Below are 17,219 nucleotides of genomic sequence, written 5' to 3' on the forward strand. Positions count from 1 at the left end.
TGTCATAGATAATTTTATCACGAGTGTCTTCACCATGTTTCAAGAAAATCGGTTCAGCCGTTCAAAAGTTGTAGTGAAATGAATATTGAAAGGCGGGGTTTTTTTTTAATTTGTCTAATAAATAATTATTATTGTTTTTCTCCCGGAAATCGCGAGATTTCATGACATTGTGGATAACATTTTACCAAGCATCGCATTAGTAGAAATAAAAATAATTCAACATTGACATCAATGACATATGATTGTCCCACGTATAGTTATATCTTAATCCTTGTATGTTTAATAGTTTTGCGATGTTATGTTAAGTTGGATCGTGACCTAGGGAATTTATAATTAATTATACCTCATTAATTATGCGTAATTATATCATAAAACCGAAAAATACTGGTTTCTGACCTGGCTTTGCCCTCGTATGTTGTGGATTGTATAATGATTTTATATTTCTGTCAGCTGTAGATTTCGCTCAAGTGATAGCCCCAAATTACCCAGATTAAGTGACAGGTAATTATATTCAATCTTGTAATTACAGTCAATTGTTTACAAAACACGATTTACTTATTTTTAATCTGACATACAAATGGAAACACGCGAAGATTTGATCACGCGAGATCCTGTTACATGTTCCCGTCTGTTAATTAGATGAGTTATCGTTTCCGACACGAGCACATAAAAGTTAATAAATTAATTTTCGTTCATTCAAATGCACAGAAAATAATAAAGGAAACCGTAAATAGAAAAGATTTATGGTCGAAAAAACAAGTGTCAATTGTTATTATCTACTTTATTAACTCATAAGTACTTACCGGAAAAATGTACGAAAGTGAATGTTGAAAAAAGAAAATATATCCACAGATTTTCTTTTTGCTTCCGTTTATCCATATGAAAAGGCAAATAGATCTAAGCCCATACATATGTCGGAATAAACAAAAATAAATGTCTCTCTCTCTCTAACTGCAGGAGTCTATCCCTTTCATACAGTTTGTTTAAGTCTTTATTATCGAAGTAAGAGTTATATAAGTACTGACATCTTCTAAGCTCTCTCAGAATTTAGTGTATTCCCGGCTCTTGGCTTAAGTAAGCGTCATACACACATCTTTCAACTTTAAATAATAAATAATTAATACTTTTCATTTCCAATAACATCCATCGTCTGTAATTGTATCCATTTTGTTGTTTTTTTATCTCATACCCATAGATCATAGCGTGAATCCAAAGAATATTACACTGAGCGACACCAGGATATCAATTCTGGTAATGTTAGAACAAAATCGCATCTGAATATGTTCTTATTGTTTGTATTCGACTCAAGAATGACAAATGAGATTTCATTAATATTCGTAGAATATAAGTCAGTCCAAATTTCATTACTTAATAAAAATAGGTTTACCTTTTTTCAAATTTACGTTCGAGGACTTTATTTTTTCGAACTAAGTATAGTTCCCGCTCGATTCCAGAAATTTTTCCATCTCATTATTATTTTCAAAAATAAGTTTAAAAGCACGTGTGACATGTGTAACAAATCCGTTTAAGTAGTTCATACTATCAGTGAAATGAAAATAAATAAAACTGTTATCTATGTTTTGTCATTTGTTAACAACTCTATACAGTTACATATAAAATATGCTTCGATAACATTCAAATTTAATTTCTTTAAACATAAAATACAACTAAAATAAGTAGTTTACTTTTTGACAATGTACATTATGTACCTTGATATATTATTAATATTAGTAGAATATATAGGTCAGTCCCAATATAGGTATATCCCCTATATGTATTCCCCTATATAAAAGTAAGTAAATATCTTAACCGAATCGACAGACAAAATAACATTAATCAGAATTTAGACATGTGACGTTGGTTTTGCAAATTAACAGCATAAAGCAATAAAATTAATTTAAATTTAAGGTTGTTAGTAAACCTAAACAACATAGTGTCCTTAGAGATAGTCTCAGTTTTGCAAGAGGCTGTCCCATCGCAACCTCGGCTGTCGGTAACAGTATTAAACTAACTGTCTTGCCGTTAACCCACTAACACGAAAATAATATTTTTTTAAATAGTTACCTTAGTCACTCTATGATTAGGATTACGAAAAAAGAAATATTCCGCGCTTTTACTATATTCAAATTTTTTACATTCGAATTCTATTTTTAAAACGTGTACGTTTATTTTTAGCTAAGGAAGTAATTTATGCAGCCAGCATTAGATTGGAAAGTAGAAAATTCTAATAAAAACAATATCATTTCAAATTTACTAGTTCTAATTGGAAAATTGTGAATATAGTTCGAGAAAATGTCCAAATATGTGATAGTGATCGTTATGACTGTTACGATGGTGAACTGCTGTGGAATTTTAGATCATAGAGCCGATGAAGGATATCCCAAAGGACTAATGTCAGTATGTATGTGTTTTAGTTTTTTTTTATATGTAAATACAGCCAGTAATTTATATTTAGTAGAAAATATAAATTATTATATAAATTACTAATGACCATGACAAAATCACAAAACAAAACTGCACTGGATGGATCTATATTGCTCAAAATGATACCTGATGAGTCATAATTTTCTTTAAATGATTTTTGTGGGGGTAGATCTAGAGTTAGGTATATTTTGGCATTCATGGCAGGTTTCTTTGTTGTTGATTAAACAACAAAGAAACCTGCATTTAACAATTTTAAAACTAACCGCAGTGAGGACGTCGCTGGTTAAAAGAAAGTTTTCATAAACTGAGAAAACTTTATGAAAACTAGTGTTCATAAAATTAAATAACAATTAATATCACTGGAGAGACTTTCCTAATTAAATTCACTATATATATATTTTAACACTACCGGATATAGATGCTGCATGAGCCTGTCTTTATTCAATTTCATAAATAAATAATTTTTCAAGACATTATGAAAGAAATACCGAAAGCCGGGTCAAAGATACGTGTTTGTGTTCAACGGACCCGCGATAAAAGCTTAGTGCTTAGTGTTAGCCGTTGTGTGTTGTGAATTTATTTATTTACTAGCTTTTGCCAGCGGATTCGCCCGCGTTTTTATTTTGCTTTCGTGCGTCCGTTCATACGGGTTCTATAAGCAACGTAACGCTATGAAACCTATACCAGATTTTTAGTTATACCAACCGCTATTACATCTGTCAAAACATCAGATTCCGTCTACTTTTGTGTAAACAAACATACAACAGACAGACAAAAAAATTAAACAGAAATTGTTTTGGCTTCTATTAGTCCCATAAATATTTATATTTAAAAAATGGTAAGCCTTTCTGGCATAATAGGGACCAACACTGTTTGAATGAGTTTCTTTCGGCATTTCTTCTCAGCAGTGGTCGTTCCGAAATGCTAGTAGTTTGTAGCTTTGGTAAACATCATTTAATTTAGAATATGACGTGAAAAAGTGCCTGTGAAGGCCTAATTTCTGAATAAATGATTTGATTTTGATTTTAAAGATTCCCTATGGTTTTTCTCCTATGTACAGACATAGCGTCACTCTTGTCAAGGTGGTCGTTGATGTGGCGATGGTCCTGGCATGGAACCTACTGCTAAAGTTGTCGTCCCCTGGGCTAAAGTTGCTGGTTTGGCAATGGCTCTCAACTTCTATACTATATTACTTCCATTCCTAGTGCACTGGGCCATATTTTTATTTCTAATTATTTTTGACGTGACAACGTCTTAAATTAGGTTGCGGCTGGGAGTCACTTATGAAAAAGTGTAACGCCCGGTAACGTTACGATGAGTCACCGAACGAGAGAGAGGCCCGCCGAATGCCTTGCGTCTCTCTCCCACTCAACTATGATCGGTCTGCCGCGCGCGTAAAAAGACGTTGTCACGTAAAATCTTCGCCCGTAAAACCGACTTTACAGGCAACCATTTTTTTTTATATATAGATTATTCACTTCGTCGATAACTATAGTTTTTTATGCGCGGTTAAAAAATACTTTCTCTTTCGCTACATAAAGAAAAATGTAGCTAATATAGCTCATACTTAACGACTATATTTTAGTTTAATATCTCAGTTAAGTATGTTGAGAAATAAACGTGGAAAACCTAATGAATTTGCAAATTAACATGTGGTAAACCTTGGCTCAATTTGCAGTTTTGTGCAAATTGTTGTGTTGAAGTCATTAATATTTACTTAACTGTCACCTATGAACACTAAAGACATAGTACATATAAAAATAACGAATGTACACTTATGCAAATGGGGCTTCTCGCCTCAAATTACAACAAAATAATCTTATTCACAGCTCTCACAGGTCACCGGGATCCTTATAAAAATATTATAATTTTAATTCATTTCCAAAAGTTCTAAATAACTATAAATAAAGATTAGACATTTCTAATAAATTAATATTAAAATATTTATAAAATGCATATATTCAAAATTGTAGGTCAGTGGGAAATACAAAGAACTAGTAAATATGGGGCATCCGCTGTCTGTCCCCTCTATACCTTTCATCCCGGAAAAATAACTGTTCCCGTCGGAAATTTACGCGGGCGAAACTGCGGGCTAATTTAATAAAGCACACTTAATTTCCACAACAAACAAACAAACGTTTGTTAAATCTAGTAAATTGCCGGTCTAGGAACAGCTGGTTGTATGAAATCTATCGTACGTAAATAAATAGTAATAAATAAATAAATAAACAAAAAAACAAAGGAACGAACGAACGAACGAACAAACAAATAAATAAATATATTACGACAAATCACACAGATTGAGCTAGCCCCAAAGTAAGTTCGAGACTTGTGTTATGGGAAACTAACTCAACGATACTATATTTTATAACAAATACATATATAGATAAACATCCAAGACCCGAAAAAGATCGTTTTCCATCATGACCCGACCGGGGATCGAACCCGGGACCTCTCGGTTCAGTGGCAAGAACTTTACCACTGCGCCACCGAGGTCGTCATAGTGTTGTCACATTAGAGTTGTCTCCTTGTGTAAGAGGAAGGCGAGAGATACCACTATAATAACACATGGAAGTTAAGTAATGTGGTCAAGTGTGTAAACAATACTTACAGTAACTGTTGTTGGTTGGAAATTATGGAGTTTCACGAAAGGAAACAGTTGCTTTGGAAATACAAACGAAAACGAATGTTGATTTTCGTTTTGTATTTCCAAACAATTATGAAAAATTACAAATGCAAAAGTTTGTGAGGATAATAATATATATTTTCTCTCGCTTTTACAAATCAACTGCACCGATTTTTATGATATTTGGTACACGGGTAGAATAGGTAAGTATTATAACCTGCAATAACACATAGGCTACTTTTTTATCCTGAAATTCCCACGAGAGCGAAGCCCCGGGGCGCAGATAGCAGAGTGTTATATCGTAAAATATATATATATTGAGAATAAGTGATAAATCCTTACTAGGTAGTAGGGATTTGCATTTGTCACTTATACACAATTATATACTACAACTAAAAAAACTAAAATAAAACTAGATACAACAAACTATTCAATCTGGAAAAAGGGATTTGGATAAACCTTTATTTAAGATTGTAAATTTCCAGTACACAAACACAAGCAATAACGATTTGGTTTTTATGAAGATAACATATCTAAGGATACAAGTTCAAAGAGATAACGCACGAACTAGGTATAAACATGAACGCAGGATGACGTCACTGGAATTCGAGAGGAATTTGAACCTGGGACCTTTTGTTGCACACAACAGGTGTATCGCTGCAGGCGTTCTTAGCGGGTGCTAAATCATCACGACTTCGTGTGTTAAGTAATTAAGTTGTTAAACTTAATTAAGTAATCTATTTAATAGACAAGAAAGATCTGTTTGTTTGAAATGACTTTACTGCATATTAGCTCTTGCTCGCAACTTCGCTCGCTTTAATTTCGTATTCTTTAGAAAATCGGAAAAATAGGCGTGACAGACGAGGCATTATTGTCTATATCTCGGGTTCTAAGCAACGTATCGCGATGAAACCTATACCAGATTTTAAGTTAGACCTTCCGCTATACAACTGTGAAAATCGTATCAAATCCTATCCAGTAATTTAAGTGTGATGCGCGAACAAACATATCGACAGACAGAACGAAAATAAATTGTTTTGGATTCTATTAGTTTCTTAAAGACACCTCATAATTATTTTTCTTTAATAGGTATATCCTATGAACCTATATATAGATGAATATATGTGGTCGTCCAAACCAAAAGGGACCTTATGGCGGCTGGCACTTAGGTCTTTATTGACGTTGTTCGAATACAAAACAACGGCAATAATGGCGTGAGTACCGGGCGACATAAGGTCCTGGTCCCTTTTGATTTGGACGACCACATATAGACATAGAAGATAAAACATAAAGAAACAGAAAAGCAACGACGGACTTATCCCATGGAGGGATCTCTTCCACTAAACCGGTAGGCTAAGACATAGTTGTTTCTCACAATTATATGTATTTATAAATTAAATTGTACAGAGCGTGAGAGATATCACTGAGCTTGCAAAAGCTATCTTGCGAAAACCTAGATTGTATGTATTGCATTACTTTTTATTTTCTTATAATATTAATACACTCGGGTTTACTTGCGTAGTATGAAATCTAATAACGTTTACAAGCCTAGTTGGAGACTTGAGTATTTAAACAAACCGGCGTGGGCAACATGTTAATTATCATTTTCCTTTCTATTTCCGCCAAAAGTGGTTACACTCGGATACGGATTATTAAGCTACCGTACGTACTATAAAACCAGATGATTTTGTAGTATCAAGGCCGTGTTTAGCCATAAAGTTTAATTTCGTTCGATGTCTACGACAATGTTACAATGATTGCGAATGGCGTGGCGTTTTCGGTTTTTCCAACGACACGCAAAGAAGCTTGGTTCATTGATTGTTAATCTCTCAGAATATAGAAAATTACTTGTCTAATCTAAGATTAATCTACACCAAAATAATAAAAGAAGTAGGTATTTGTAAGTTTGTGACTTTGCAATATCGGTCACACGCAGACCAATAATAGTTCTTAATATTCGGAAGCGGTGGTGGAGCAATGGTTAAAACGCCTGTGGATCGAAAGGTCCCAGTTTCGAATCCTACTCGTGCCACATGAGTCTGTATATGTAGTTTTCATAGACCACCACCTGCTTCTGCTAAAGGAAAATATCGTGTGGAAACCTGCACACAGGTTGATTAACTTGTGTATGAAATGGTGAAGACAATGGCAAACCAATCCATTAATAGCGCCAAGAAAGTTGTTGTGTGTGAGGAAATACAACTATAAATAAAATAAATAAATAAATATATTAGGACAAATCACACAGATTGAGCTAGCCCCAAAGTAAGTTCGAGACTTGTGTTATGGGATACTAACTCAACGATACTATATTTTATAACAAATACATATATAGATAAACATCCAAGACCCGGGCCAATCAGAAAAAGATCATTTTCCATCATGACCCGACCGGGGTTCGAACCCGGGTTCTCTCGGTTCAGTGGCAAGAACTTTACCAGTGCGCCACCGAGGTCGTCAACTATGAAGAGAAAGACCAGGGAATCGCACCCGTCTGTAGCAGTCTTCTAAAAGATTGAAGCATTAGCATTATAGAAGAAAAATTAAACTTACTTAATCTGAAACGATAACATATTTGTCAGAGTTTAAGTCAAATACCTAAGTCTATACTTATTAGTTTCTCATTAGAATTAGAAGAATCAGTCTACTGCGTCTGTAAGTAAGGCATACATGACAAATGCTGATATATTTCTCAATTTCCTTATAAATATTAGGGTTAGGCCAATGTAAGTACTAAATTCTTTGCTAATCTTTGACTACTTTGTATACTTTGGTGGATTTGTTTTAATACATAATTTCTCATATTTTTGGGTGTAATAATGACACTGTTGTAGGATCTTGTCTGAGTATATATTTATAAATAATTATACTCGGTATTTGACAAAGATTATTTATTTAGGGCTGGTAAATCACGAGCAATACATTTAAAATACCAACAGCCAAGAATCGTCCATGACAGCATTTGTCTTTTTAAAGAAAAGAAACATCGCGCAGGCGCGAGCTCGTCGTCACAGCGCATGCGCGTAGACAACTGTTATTTTTAATACTATTCCTTGAATGACATGTAAATAATTTTTAAATGCAATTTTTGTTAAATAAAGACATTTTTCATACAAAATTCTTAATATCTGACACAAATCATTTCAGGTCCGGGCTCCACAAAGCCGGCCCGGATCCCCAGCAGCCAGCTGAAGTATCTGCAGTTTGTGGTCCAGGGGAAGAATCGCACCAGACGCAGGTACTCCTATTGGAGTGCCCAGAAAATCGCACTGGATCCCAGGGTTGATTTTAAACGGTCAGTCGGATTTTGTTAAAGATTTTATTCAGTTTCACTTGACCCGATATTTGTTAATCTTGCATGTTAAATTTCACGTACTTTCACTTGTCATTGAGTTGAAGCACTATCGCTTCGGTTTCTGTGACAATTAATTATTGTGATACATCACTTATTGACGTCAAAAAAATTACTTAAACTAAGTCTACTGCCGGCTTCCAAAGCGCAGGTGAAGAAGAAGCGGCGCAACAAACTTCACCGCAGCCTTTTCTCCAAGGACGTCAATTAACAAATATAGGTCTATATACATATATTAAAAATTAGGACGAATTTACATCATTATTAAAAATGACAAAATTTTAATGAATAAATAAAATAAAAGTTGCATTTCCAATAAAATTATTGAAAATTGTCACACAAAATATATTATTAATATTATTATTATATATATATATATATATATATATATATATATATATATATATATATATATATATATATATATATATATATATATAAAGCGAAAGAAAGAGGCGTGATAATAAACAATAATTTGTATTATATAATATTATATATATAATATTGTATATATTTATATATGTGAATTTCCAGGAAGACGATGCTGATAGCCCTGGGCTACCTGGACAGCACCAACTTCCCCATATCCTCGATGCTGGCCAACGAATACGAGGCCAGAGGATACAACGTCATCATAGTGGACAACCAGAGATTTTCCACTGTTCATTATTATTTGTAAGTATTACCTGTGAAGCGGTGGTGGTGTAATGGTTAAGACGCCCGCCTGTGGATCGAAAGGTCCCAGGTTCGAATCCTACTCGTGCCACATGAGTTTGTATACCAATCTGACTCATGTATAGTAGTTTTCATCGTCCACCACTTGCTTCCGGTGAAGGAAAACATCGTGAGGTGGTCATGCACACTGGTTGATTCTCATTAACTTGTGTGTGAAATGGTGAAGGCAATGGCAAACCACTCCATTAATAATGCCAAGAAAGTTGTTGTGTGTGTTTCATTTCACGTAACAACCACGACCCTCAGCCATGAGGAATAAGACTATGAAGAAGAAGACCTGTGGTCATTACCTAAGTGAGTACCTACTCGTGTTTGTCTCAAAGCGTTTCGAGTTTCGACCGATGCGACCGTGCTGTCATCCACAATTTTTTTCAAATTTTAGCAAAGACAAGAATCAATTTTAGAATCCGATTTTAAAATAATTAATATGTGGGCGGAAGTGTGTGTTCGTATTTCACTTCTCACCATCGAAGTGAGACGCAGGGAACCAATCATATTGCGCCATTGTGACGCAACGCAATGTGATAGGTCCGCTGCGTTCGATGGTGAGAGAGACGTGAAATGCAAACCCACACTAAAGATCTCGGTACTGTAGTAATGAACATTTTTAGAATGATTGATTTCGGAAATGATTTCTTCCTCAACAAAATTGACGGATCGTAATGACAGCGCGGCTGCAGCGGTCGGAACACTCTGAGAACCACTTATTCTAAGGCAAACTTACCTTAGCTGCGATGTCTTGCGAAAACCAGCCAATCACATAGGGAATAATTGTCTATGCCGCTTCCTGACAAAAAGGACAAACCCAAGATCAACGAGGGACACCCGCATGTGGCTTATAACAGTGCTGAAAAAACCCGGGTGTCTTGTATAAAATAATCCTAAAATTAGTCTGCTTTACCATGACACTGCTTCACCTATTCTAGGTATTAGGTACCCAAATATTTAATTATTTATTATTATAGGTAGGTAACTTGGTAAGTATTTATCTATGAATACCACCTACTTATATACAAGCGATAAAGAATAAAACCATTTTTTGAAACATTATCAGTTCGGTGTTTCACTCAACAAAATAGTTTTGAGTCAGAGCAGCAACATTTAGCCATCATGGCTTGCCGAAACCATGGAATTAGTAGGTACTGTTGTACGAAGCACTTACTGAATCCATGGCCGAAACACACTCTTTACAGTTTTATTTTCTCTGATTACAGAGCAGCGCGCCTCATGCGGCCAGTGGGAAAACACGTCGCCGAAATTCTAGCAAAATTAGCTCGCCAAGGCCTAGACCCGGCTAACCTAGAGCTCGTAGGCTTCAGCCTAGGCGGACAAACTGTTAGCTACATTGCCAAAAACTATAAAAGAATTACCGGAAAGTCTATTTCAAAAATCACTGGTCTAGAACCATCTGGGCCTTGCTTTCGACATCTACCCCCGAATGACAGGTTAGATTACACTGATGCTGATTTCGTAGAAGTCATCCATACGAATATTGATGGCTTTGGTATGGCGGCAAGAATGGGCCATGTAGACTTTTATGTCAATGGAGGGGAATACCAGCCCACGGATTTATTATCTTTACCCTGCGCGGCGACGTGCAGCCATTTTAGAGTTCTCCCTATTTGGATTTCGGCATTGAATAACCCTACAAGTTTTGTAGCTATAAAGTGCGATAGTATTCAAAGCGCTAGAGATTCAAATTGTTATAAAAATGACAATTTAGACACTAATTTATTGGGTCTTAATGTGAATAAAACCAGCCATGGTGTGTTTTATTTAGCGACTGGTTTGGATTACCCATATTATTTAGGGGAGAATGGTTTGAAGGAAGAATATGCGGCGTGGAGAAGAATCACGAATGTGAATGATGGGAATGCAACGGAAGTTTACACTTAGCAAATACATTCGTATTGAAATTATATTAGTGGTTTTATTTGCTTCACCATTTTGTTAGTAAAATTCAGTTTAATGCACTGGCCTCAAAATAAGTAATTATAATATAAAATCTTAGCACATAATGAGTTTTATTAAATATATTATTGTGTAGTTTAAACTTTAGCTAATGTAGGTGTTATGTCACACAATAGTAATAAATTCTTCGTAAGAACGCCTACGAAATATTAACAAGCAATGTTCCTTTCAAGTCGTATGATCCTAAGTATCCTAAGGAAACTAGGTTCGTTAGGAGGTCCTAAATATTGTTTCCGGAGGAATTTGTTCATCTGAAATCCCTCATTCCTTATGAAAAGAGAAAAAGTTGCAAAAACATAGTTCTGGAATTAGAAAAAATAAATTCTGTTTAAATTTGATAGCTTCATCTATGAAGACGGCTACTGGCTACCACTTTATATATCTCTGCGCCTACAACGGAATATTTTCAAGGCTTATTTAAATAAGCTCATTATATGTAATAGAGAGGAACACGTGATTTTACGAGACGTATGAATATGACCTGCATTTACTCTGCACCTCTGACAATGACCTAGATAAAACTTTTTATATTATGGCAATACCACTACAGTAATGTCAAAGTTGTCGCAATGACGCAAGCTGACAGGAAGGGGAAAAATCCTTGACAAATTTTCTTCAATCGTTCAAAATGGTGTTTCTAACCCGCGCGTTTCTTTCTAAATAATTCAATTTACTTTTTAAATGAAATGTACAACTATTTTGTGACACGCAAACCAAGTTAGATGGTCCAATAAAAATCGACATCGTGTATTTTTTTGGTGCGAAATTAATGCGGAAAAATCGTAGTGTGATATCGTAATCAATTTCCTGTGATGTTTGTGATCTGACTGTTATTTAGATTTTCTTACGTAAGTATACGATATTCTTTATGTTGTTAAACATTGTAGCTTATGTATTTTGTGCGGGGAACTCGCAGTGCGTTTATTTTTATTTTATAATCGTAAACCTACGTTACGCCCCCTAATATTATTAACCCATGTACATTTTTATGTCAGAATATATACAGGCAGTTTTTTCATAGTTCTAATGATACTAAACTTGTTTCCCATCTACAATACGATATAAGAATACATAAGTACCAGATATAAATACACGAAGCCGTAGGATTCTATTTTTCCCATGGTAACTTGGCATTGGCAATATTTTGTTGTACTCGTAATGAATATAGATCTAAACACTTGAGCTGTTTTATGTTTTGATTAAACATCTGCACGTATTTATAAATAAAGCATTTAGTTTTTTTTATAACCTAAAAATAACGAGTGTAAACCTAAGTATTAATAAAATTTTATTCTGTTTTTGGGATAAAATAGAGATTTCTAAAATTTCAGTCATACTTTTTTGAATATTATATATTTCACCAATTTTGTACCTACTTATCATACATTAAAAATACTGTAAGGTTCAAATAAATGTGAACTCTTCTACATTTGAATTGTTTAAAAATTACCACTGGCAGTAAAAAACTACATTATCTAAACAAAATTAAATTCAAATTAATTGTATTCACAATTTGAATTTAGGTACATGCATAATTTGATGTAGGGTCACCTTTTCAGTCAGTCTTACTCATTTAGATCTCCAGATTATTCTAAAGACACAATGTGTTTTTCATTTGCTTTAAAAAAAAACAGGAATATACTATAGTAAAGAGACTGTCAGCCTTTACTTTTACAATGAGTATTTTGAATAGAAATAAGAAATCCACTGTTTTAATCTATAAATTATGATGTAGTTTTTATCGTCATCATGCAAAGTAAAGAGAGAAAGAAAAGGATGGAGGATTTTCAGAGGATCAGTTGAAAGATAAGGCAAGGGTTGTGTTGTATAGGGAAGTATAATTAAAGTCATAGGTTAGATGGAAATGGAGGCAGCTCCAACAACAATAACAATGGTCTTCAATGCTTGATGATGTAAAAAGATGGTGCTTGAGTGGTTGTGATGAACTATGTAGAGTCTTGTTTAAGTTCTACTCATGACATATGAGTTTGTATAGCATTTTGACTCGTGTATGGCAGTTTTCATTCACCATGATTACAATTAGTCAATCTGCTGGCTATTAATGTATTTGAAAAATTATTTAATTCCTTTTTTGTATTCAGGAGAAACCTTAGTGATAGTATTTTATAAGTATTTTATATCTGTCATAATTGACTTGAGATACTAAATATTTGATTTTTGATTTTCAACTTATGTAAGTCATATATAATATCATACATTATTTGCTTCCATATTTACATTTCTAACAGTGTCAGTTTTCTTATCAACTATTTAGATAAAAGTTACAAAATTAAACAGTTTAGACACAAATATAATCTATCAGATAGTCTCTACCCAATGTTAAATGATCACTATGTTCCCAAACACCCACATCAAATGAAATCAAATCTAAGACCTTTAATACTAGCATCCTACCCTGCCTAACATATGGGTGCGAAACTTGGGCTCTAACGGAAAAGCATAGAGAGAGATTAGCTAAGTGCCAAAGAGCCATGGAGAGAATCATGATGGGTGTGAGACTGACAAACCAAATAAGGAACTCAGAAATAAGGAAAAGAACCAAAGTTACCGATATACTCTGACAAATACCTAACATTTTCATCAGACATTTTGTTGTCTGATGATTAGTAGAAAGAGAGAATTTTATAGAAGAGTAGAATATACTATACAATATACTATACACAAATTCTACTCAGCCCAAATGCCTACACAATTGCATACAACTTTTTACAGCTTTGAAGGAGTAATATAGAACTAAAGACTCTCTCTTTTTTGCAATTTATGCCTTAGTTTGAAAGAAGTTCTACCACAGTGGTATATGATAAAACATTATCTTAATTTTGTATCAATTTGTAAGATTGTATCAATATTTTATCTGATAAACAATTATTAATTTACATTGTCATACATATTATAAAAAGAAGTCTGTCTGTATGAATGTGATAAACTCAAAAATACCAGAGATATTTTTGTACAGTTCAACAATACAAATGTGTTTCCTGTGGAAGGTGTTATTTACCTTTTTTTTTATTTTTTCTTGAGTAAGATTTAGATGTATAGTTAAGAGAGAGTTTTACCTGAGAGAAGCCAGGACAGGCTGCTAATTTTTAAATTGATTTAATTTGTCATGGTCTGGGTAAAACTTGGAAAAGCCTATGCAATTCTCACTTTAAACAACTTTTTAGACACAATTAACATTATTCATGTATTTGAATCATCACTTGTGGTTGAGTTTTAGTTAGTTTTAGGTACTTATTTGCTATTTGTATTTTTTTTTGATTAATTCTTTTGACCTGTGTGATATTTTTTATCTTTCACAGCTGTTTTAAAAAATACAATTAGGTTTCATATATATAGGTACATTTGTAGTTCCTAAACACTGACATTTTAAGATTCTGATCTGAGGGATATTTAGAAATCTTATCATTCCCCAAATAATATAGACTATGCAATATTTAGGATCACACCACACAATTGATTGATTTTGTTTCTATTTTTTACTCTATTTTGTAACAGTTACTAAATATATGTTATTAACTATTCCGGTTAGTTCAAACATAAACATAATGTTTTACAACCAAACATGTTAATTATGTATCTATTGTATAGAGGACTTTCTGAGGAGTTACTTATGCATATTCATTCATACATTGTTTCTAAATGTTGTGTATGGAAAATGAAGTATTATCTATGGTATGCTTAAGAGATTCTTGTCAAGGTCGGCAAAATACATTAAATGATTAGAAAAAAATCTTTATTTTACCAGAAACAAGTACCTACATTGATTATATTTGTTTTCTTAAAATAAACGAATTAATATGAATGATGTTGTATGTTTGTTGTAGATGTTGCCCGGGGCTTCGGTCCCTTGGGAATTTTGAGATGAAATATAGCCTATGGCAATCTTGGATAATGTACCTTTCTAATGGTGAAAGAATTTTTGAAATCGGTTTGGTTGTTATATAGGTTACCCGACTTAAACATACAAACTCACAAACGCTTACCTCTTTATAATAATAGTATAGATTAATATGAATGACTACCCTCGGATTAAACGAGACATGCCTTATGCTGGCTATTCATCCGAACTGTGGCGGCTTCGGGATAGGTACATTACTGGGTTTTCATTGCGGTAAATAAAAGCTCGCATCGGTTCCGAGTTCGATGCTAATCTATAACTGGCGTTGGAAAATAATCCATACGGCCATACTAATATATATACAAATGTAATAGTCTGTCTTTTACGCTTTTACGCAAAGCAAACAGACAGACATATCTGTCTGTTTGCTGACAGACAAACATATTTGTAATATTAGTATGGATGTGAAGAAAGTTCATTACGTGTCCCATAGAATGATACTTGTAAACCTTGGCCAATTTTCACAACCATAGCAGTCTTTAAGTAATCATACGATATATTTAGCATTTGTGTCGGTATCAATCAGAAATCGGCAGTCTGGCGTCATAATATGGATTTCTTGACTTTACTCACACAATATACAAAATAACGAAGAAATGAAAATTAAATCGCGTTAACAAGTTACATTTGCCCGAGCTGCAAACGAGAATTTTGTAAAATATCAACATCCAGTCATATCAAAACTTTCTTACAGCAGAGCAGAAGGCTACCCCGAAACAAAAGCGGTGGTGGTGTAACGACCGCCTGTGAACCAAAAGGTCCCAGGTTCGAATCCTACTCGTGCCACATGAGATTGTACATACCAATCTTACTCATGTATAGTAGTTTTCATCGACCACCACTTGCTTCCGGTGAAGGAAAACATCGTGAGGAAACCTGCACTCTGGTTGATTGTCAACTTGTGTGTGAAATGGAGAAGGCAATGGCAAACCACTCCATTACTAATTCCAAGAAAGTTGTTGTGTGTGTTTCATTCCACGTAATGACCACGAAGAAGAGTGTAAAATAAAATGTATATAATGGGTGGGTGTATATAATGGGTCGTGGTCATTATGTGGAATGAAATACACAACAGTGTATTTCATTCCACATAATGACCACGACCCATGAGGAATACGATTATGATGATGACCACGAAACATACGAAAACATAGCACGTTACTGCCCACATGCTGTCTTTTTTTCTCGTATCATGGGCCGGGTCGTGAGGTTCCCTCTATTATGGTTGAGCTACGCGATGGCTGTCCCATGCGTCAACTCGTGAACGGGTGCTGCCAGAGGGAACTGGTCATCTTGTTTATCATATATTTTTATGTAAGTTAACTGTGTTTCACATCGATATATATATATATATATTATAATCAGCACTCCGATCACAATCATAACCTGTTTTCATATTACCTTTTGACTATGTACATTATGTACTTTTATATATTATTAGAAAAAAAAACATTGTAAGAAACAATAATGGTAAGCCGATCTGGCATGATAGCGACAAACACTGTTCAAATGATTTTCTTTCGGCATTTCTTCTCAGCAGTGGTTGTTCCGAAATGCCAGTAGTTTGTAGCTTGTGAGAAATAACTATAAATATAAAAATTGACGAGAAAAAGTGCCTGTGAAGGTCTAATTTCTGAATAAATGATTTGAATTTTCATGTACGCATCGTGTAGTATACGTCACGTATATTCCCATTTACTCATAAAAAAATTAAGCATACTTGTAGTTTTGTCATTATTGCACTTTATGATATTTAAAGAGAAAAAGACGAAACATACTTTCACTTAAAGCATGTATAAACTTTTTTGTGAATAGAATACATGACTGATCCTCTCCTGTTATCAAGTTTACATCTAATGATTCCAGGATTTCTCTAATGTAGGTATACATATTTGCGCGCTCGATATTTTGTGGTCAAGGTGAGCGCGTCAGTAAGTTGATGACATCATTCTTACTTAGATCACTCAGGCGTATGTTGACTTGTCTGTGAATTAATATTTGTGTAATTGGGAATACTATACCTGTACACCATTTGTATAGGCATTAATAAAGGACTCTTGACATGTATATTTATTGAAGTACTTAGTCACATAAAAATCAAAATGTTTGCATATAGGCAAATTATTTTATATTTTTATGCCTTCTCGGCTTCGCTCTGATAAAACCATAATAAATTATACAGCTAAACCTTG

The 17,219-nt window shown here is 34.0% G+C and overlaps 2 protein-coding genes across 3 annotated transcripts in view; both read left to right on the forward strand.

The window, feature by feature from the left end:
- Positions 1-1,944: 1,944 nt before the first annotated feature.
- On the forward strand, positions 1,945-11,056 carry LOC128679942 (lipase member H-B-like). Of its 2 annotated transcripts, none has more exons than XM_053762486.1 (4): positions 1,945-2,401; positions 8,198-8,345; positions 8,937-9,077; positions 10,352-11,056. In XM_053762486.1, exons 1-4 carry the CDS (start codon positions 2,293-2,295, stop codon positions 11,031-11,033), a joined length of 1,080 nt encoding a protein of 359 aa, XP_053618461.1. In that variant the 5' UTR covers positions 1,945-2,292; the 3' UTR covers positions 11,034-11,056. The 2 variants fall into 2 exon arrangements, with proteins under 2 accessions (XP_053618461.1, XP_053618462.1); XM_053762487.2 differs by lacking the exon at positions 1,945-2,401 and adding an exon at positions 7,591-8,114.
- Positions 11,057-11,689: 633 nt separating this feature from the next.
- The window catches only part of LOC128679540 (oxysterol-binding protein-related protein 3-like), a 61,039-nt gene continuing 55,509 nt past the window's right edge, over positions 11,690-17,219 (forward strand). The window contains exon 1 of the mRNA XM_053761840.2: positions 11,690-11,956. The gene's annotated coding sequence lies outside the window, so the exon portion shown is untranslated. The remainder of the gene's footprint in view (positions 11,957-17,219) is intronic.

The sequence above is a fragment of the Plodia interpunctella genome, chromosome 22, assembly GCF_027563975.2.
Source record: "Plodia interpunctella isolate USDA-ARS_2022_Savannah chromosome 22, ilPloInte3.2, whole genome shotgun sequence".
NCBI classification, from domain to species: Eukaryota; Metazoa; Arthropoda; class Insecta; order Lepidoptera; family Pyralidae; genus Plodia; species Plodia interpunctella.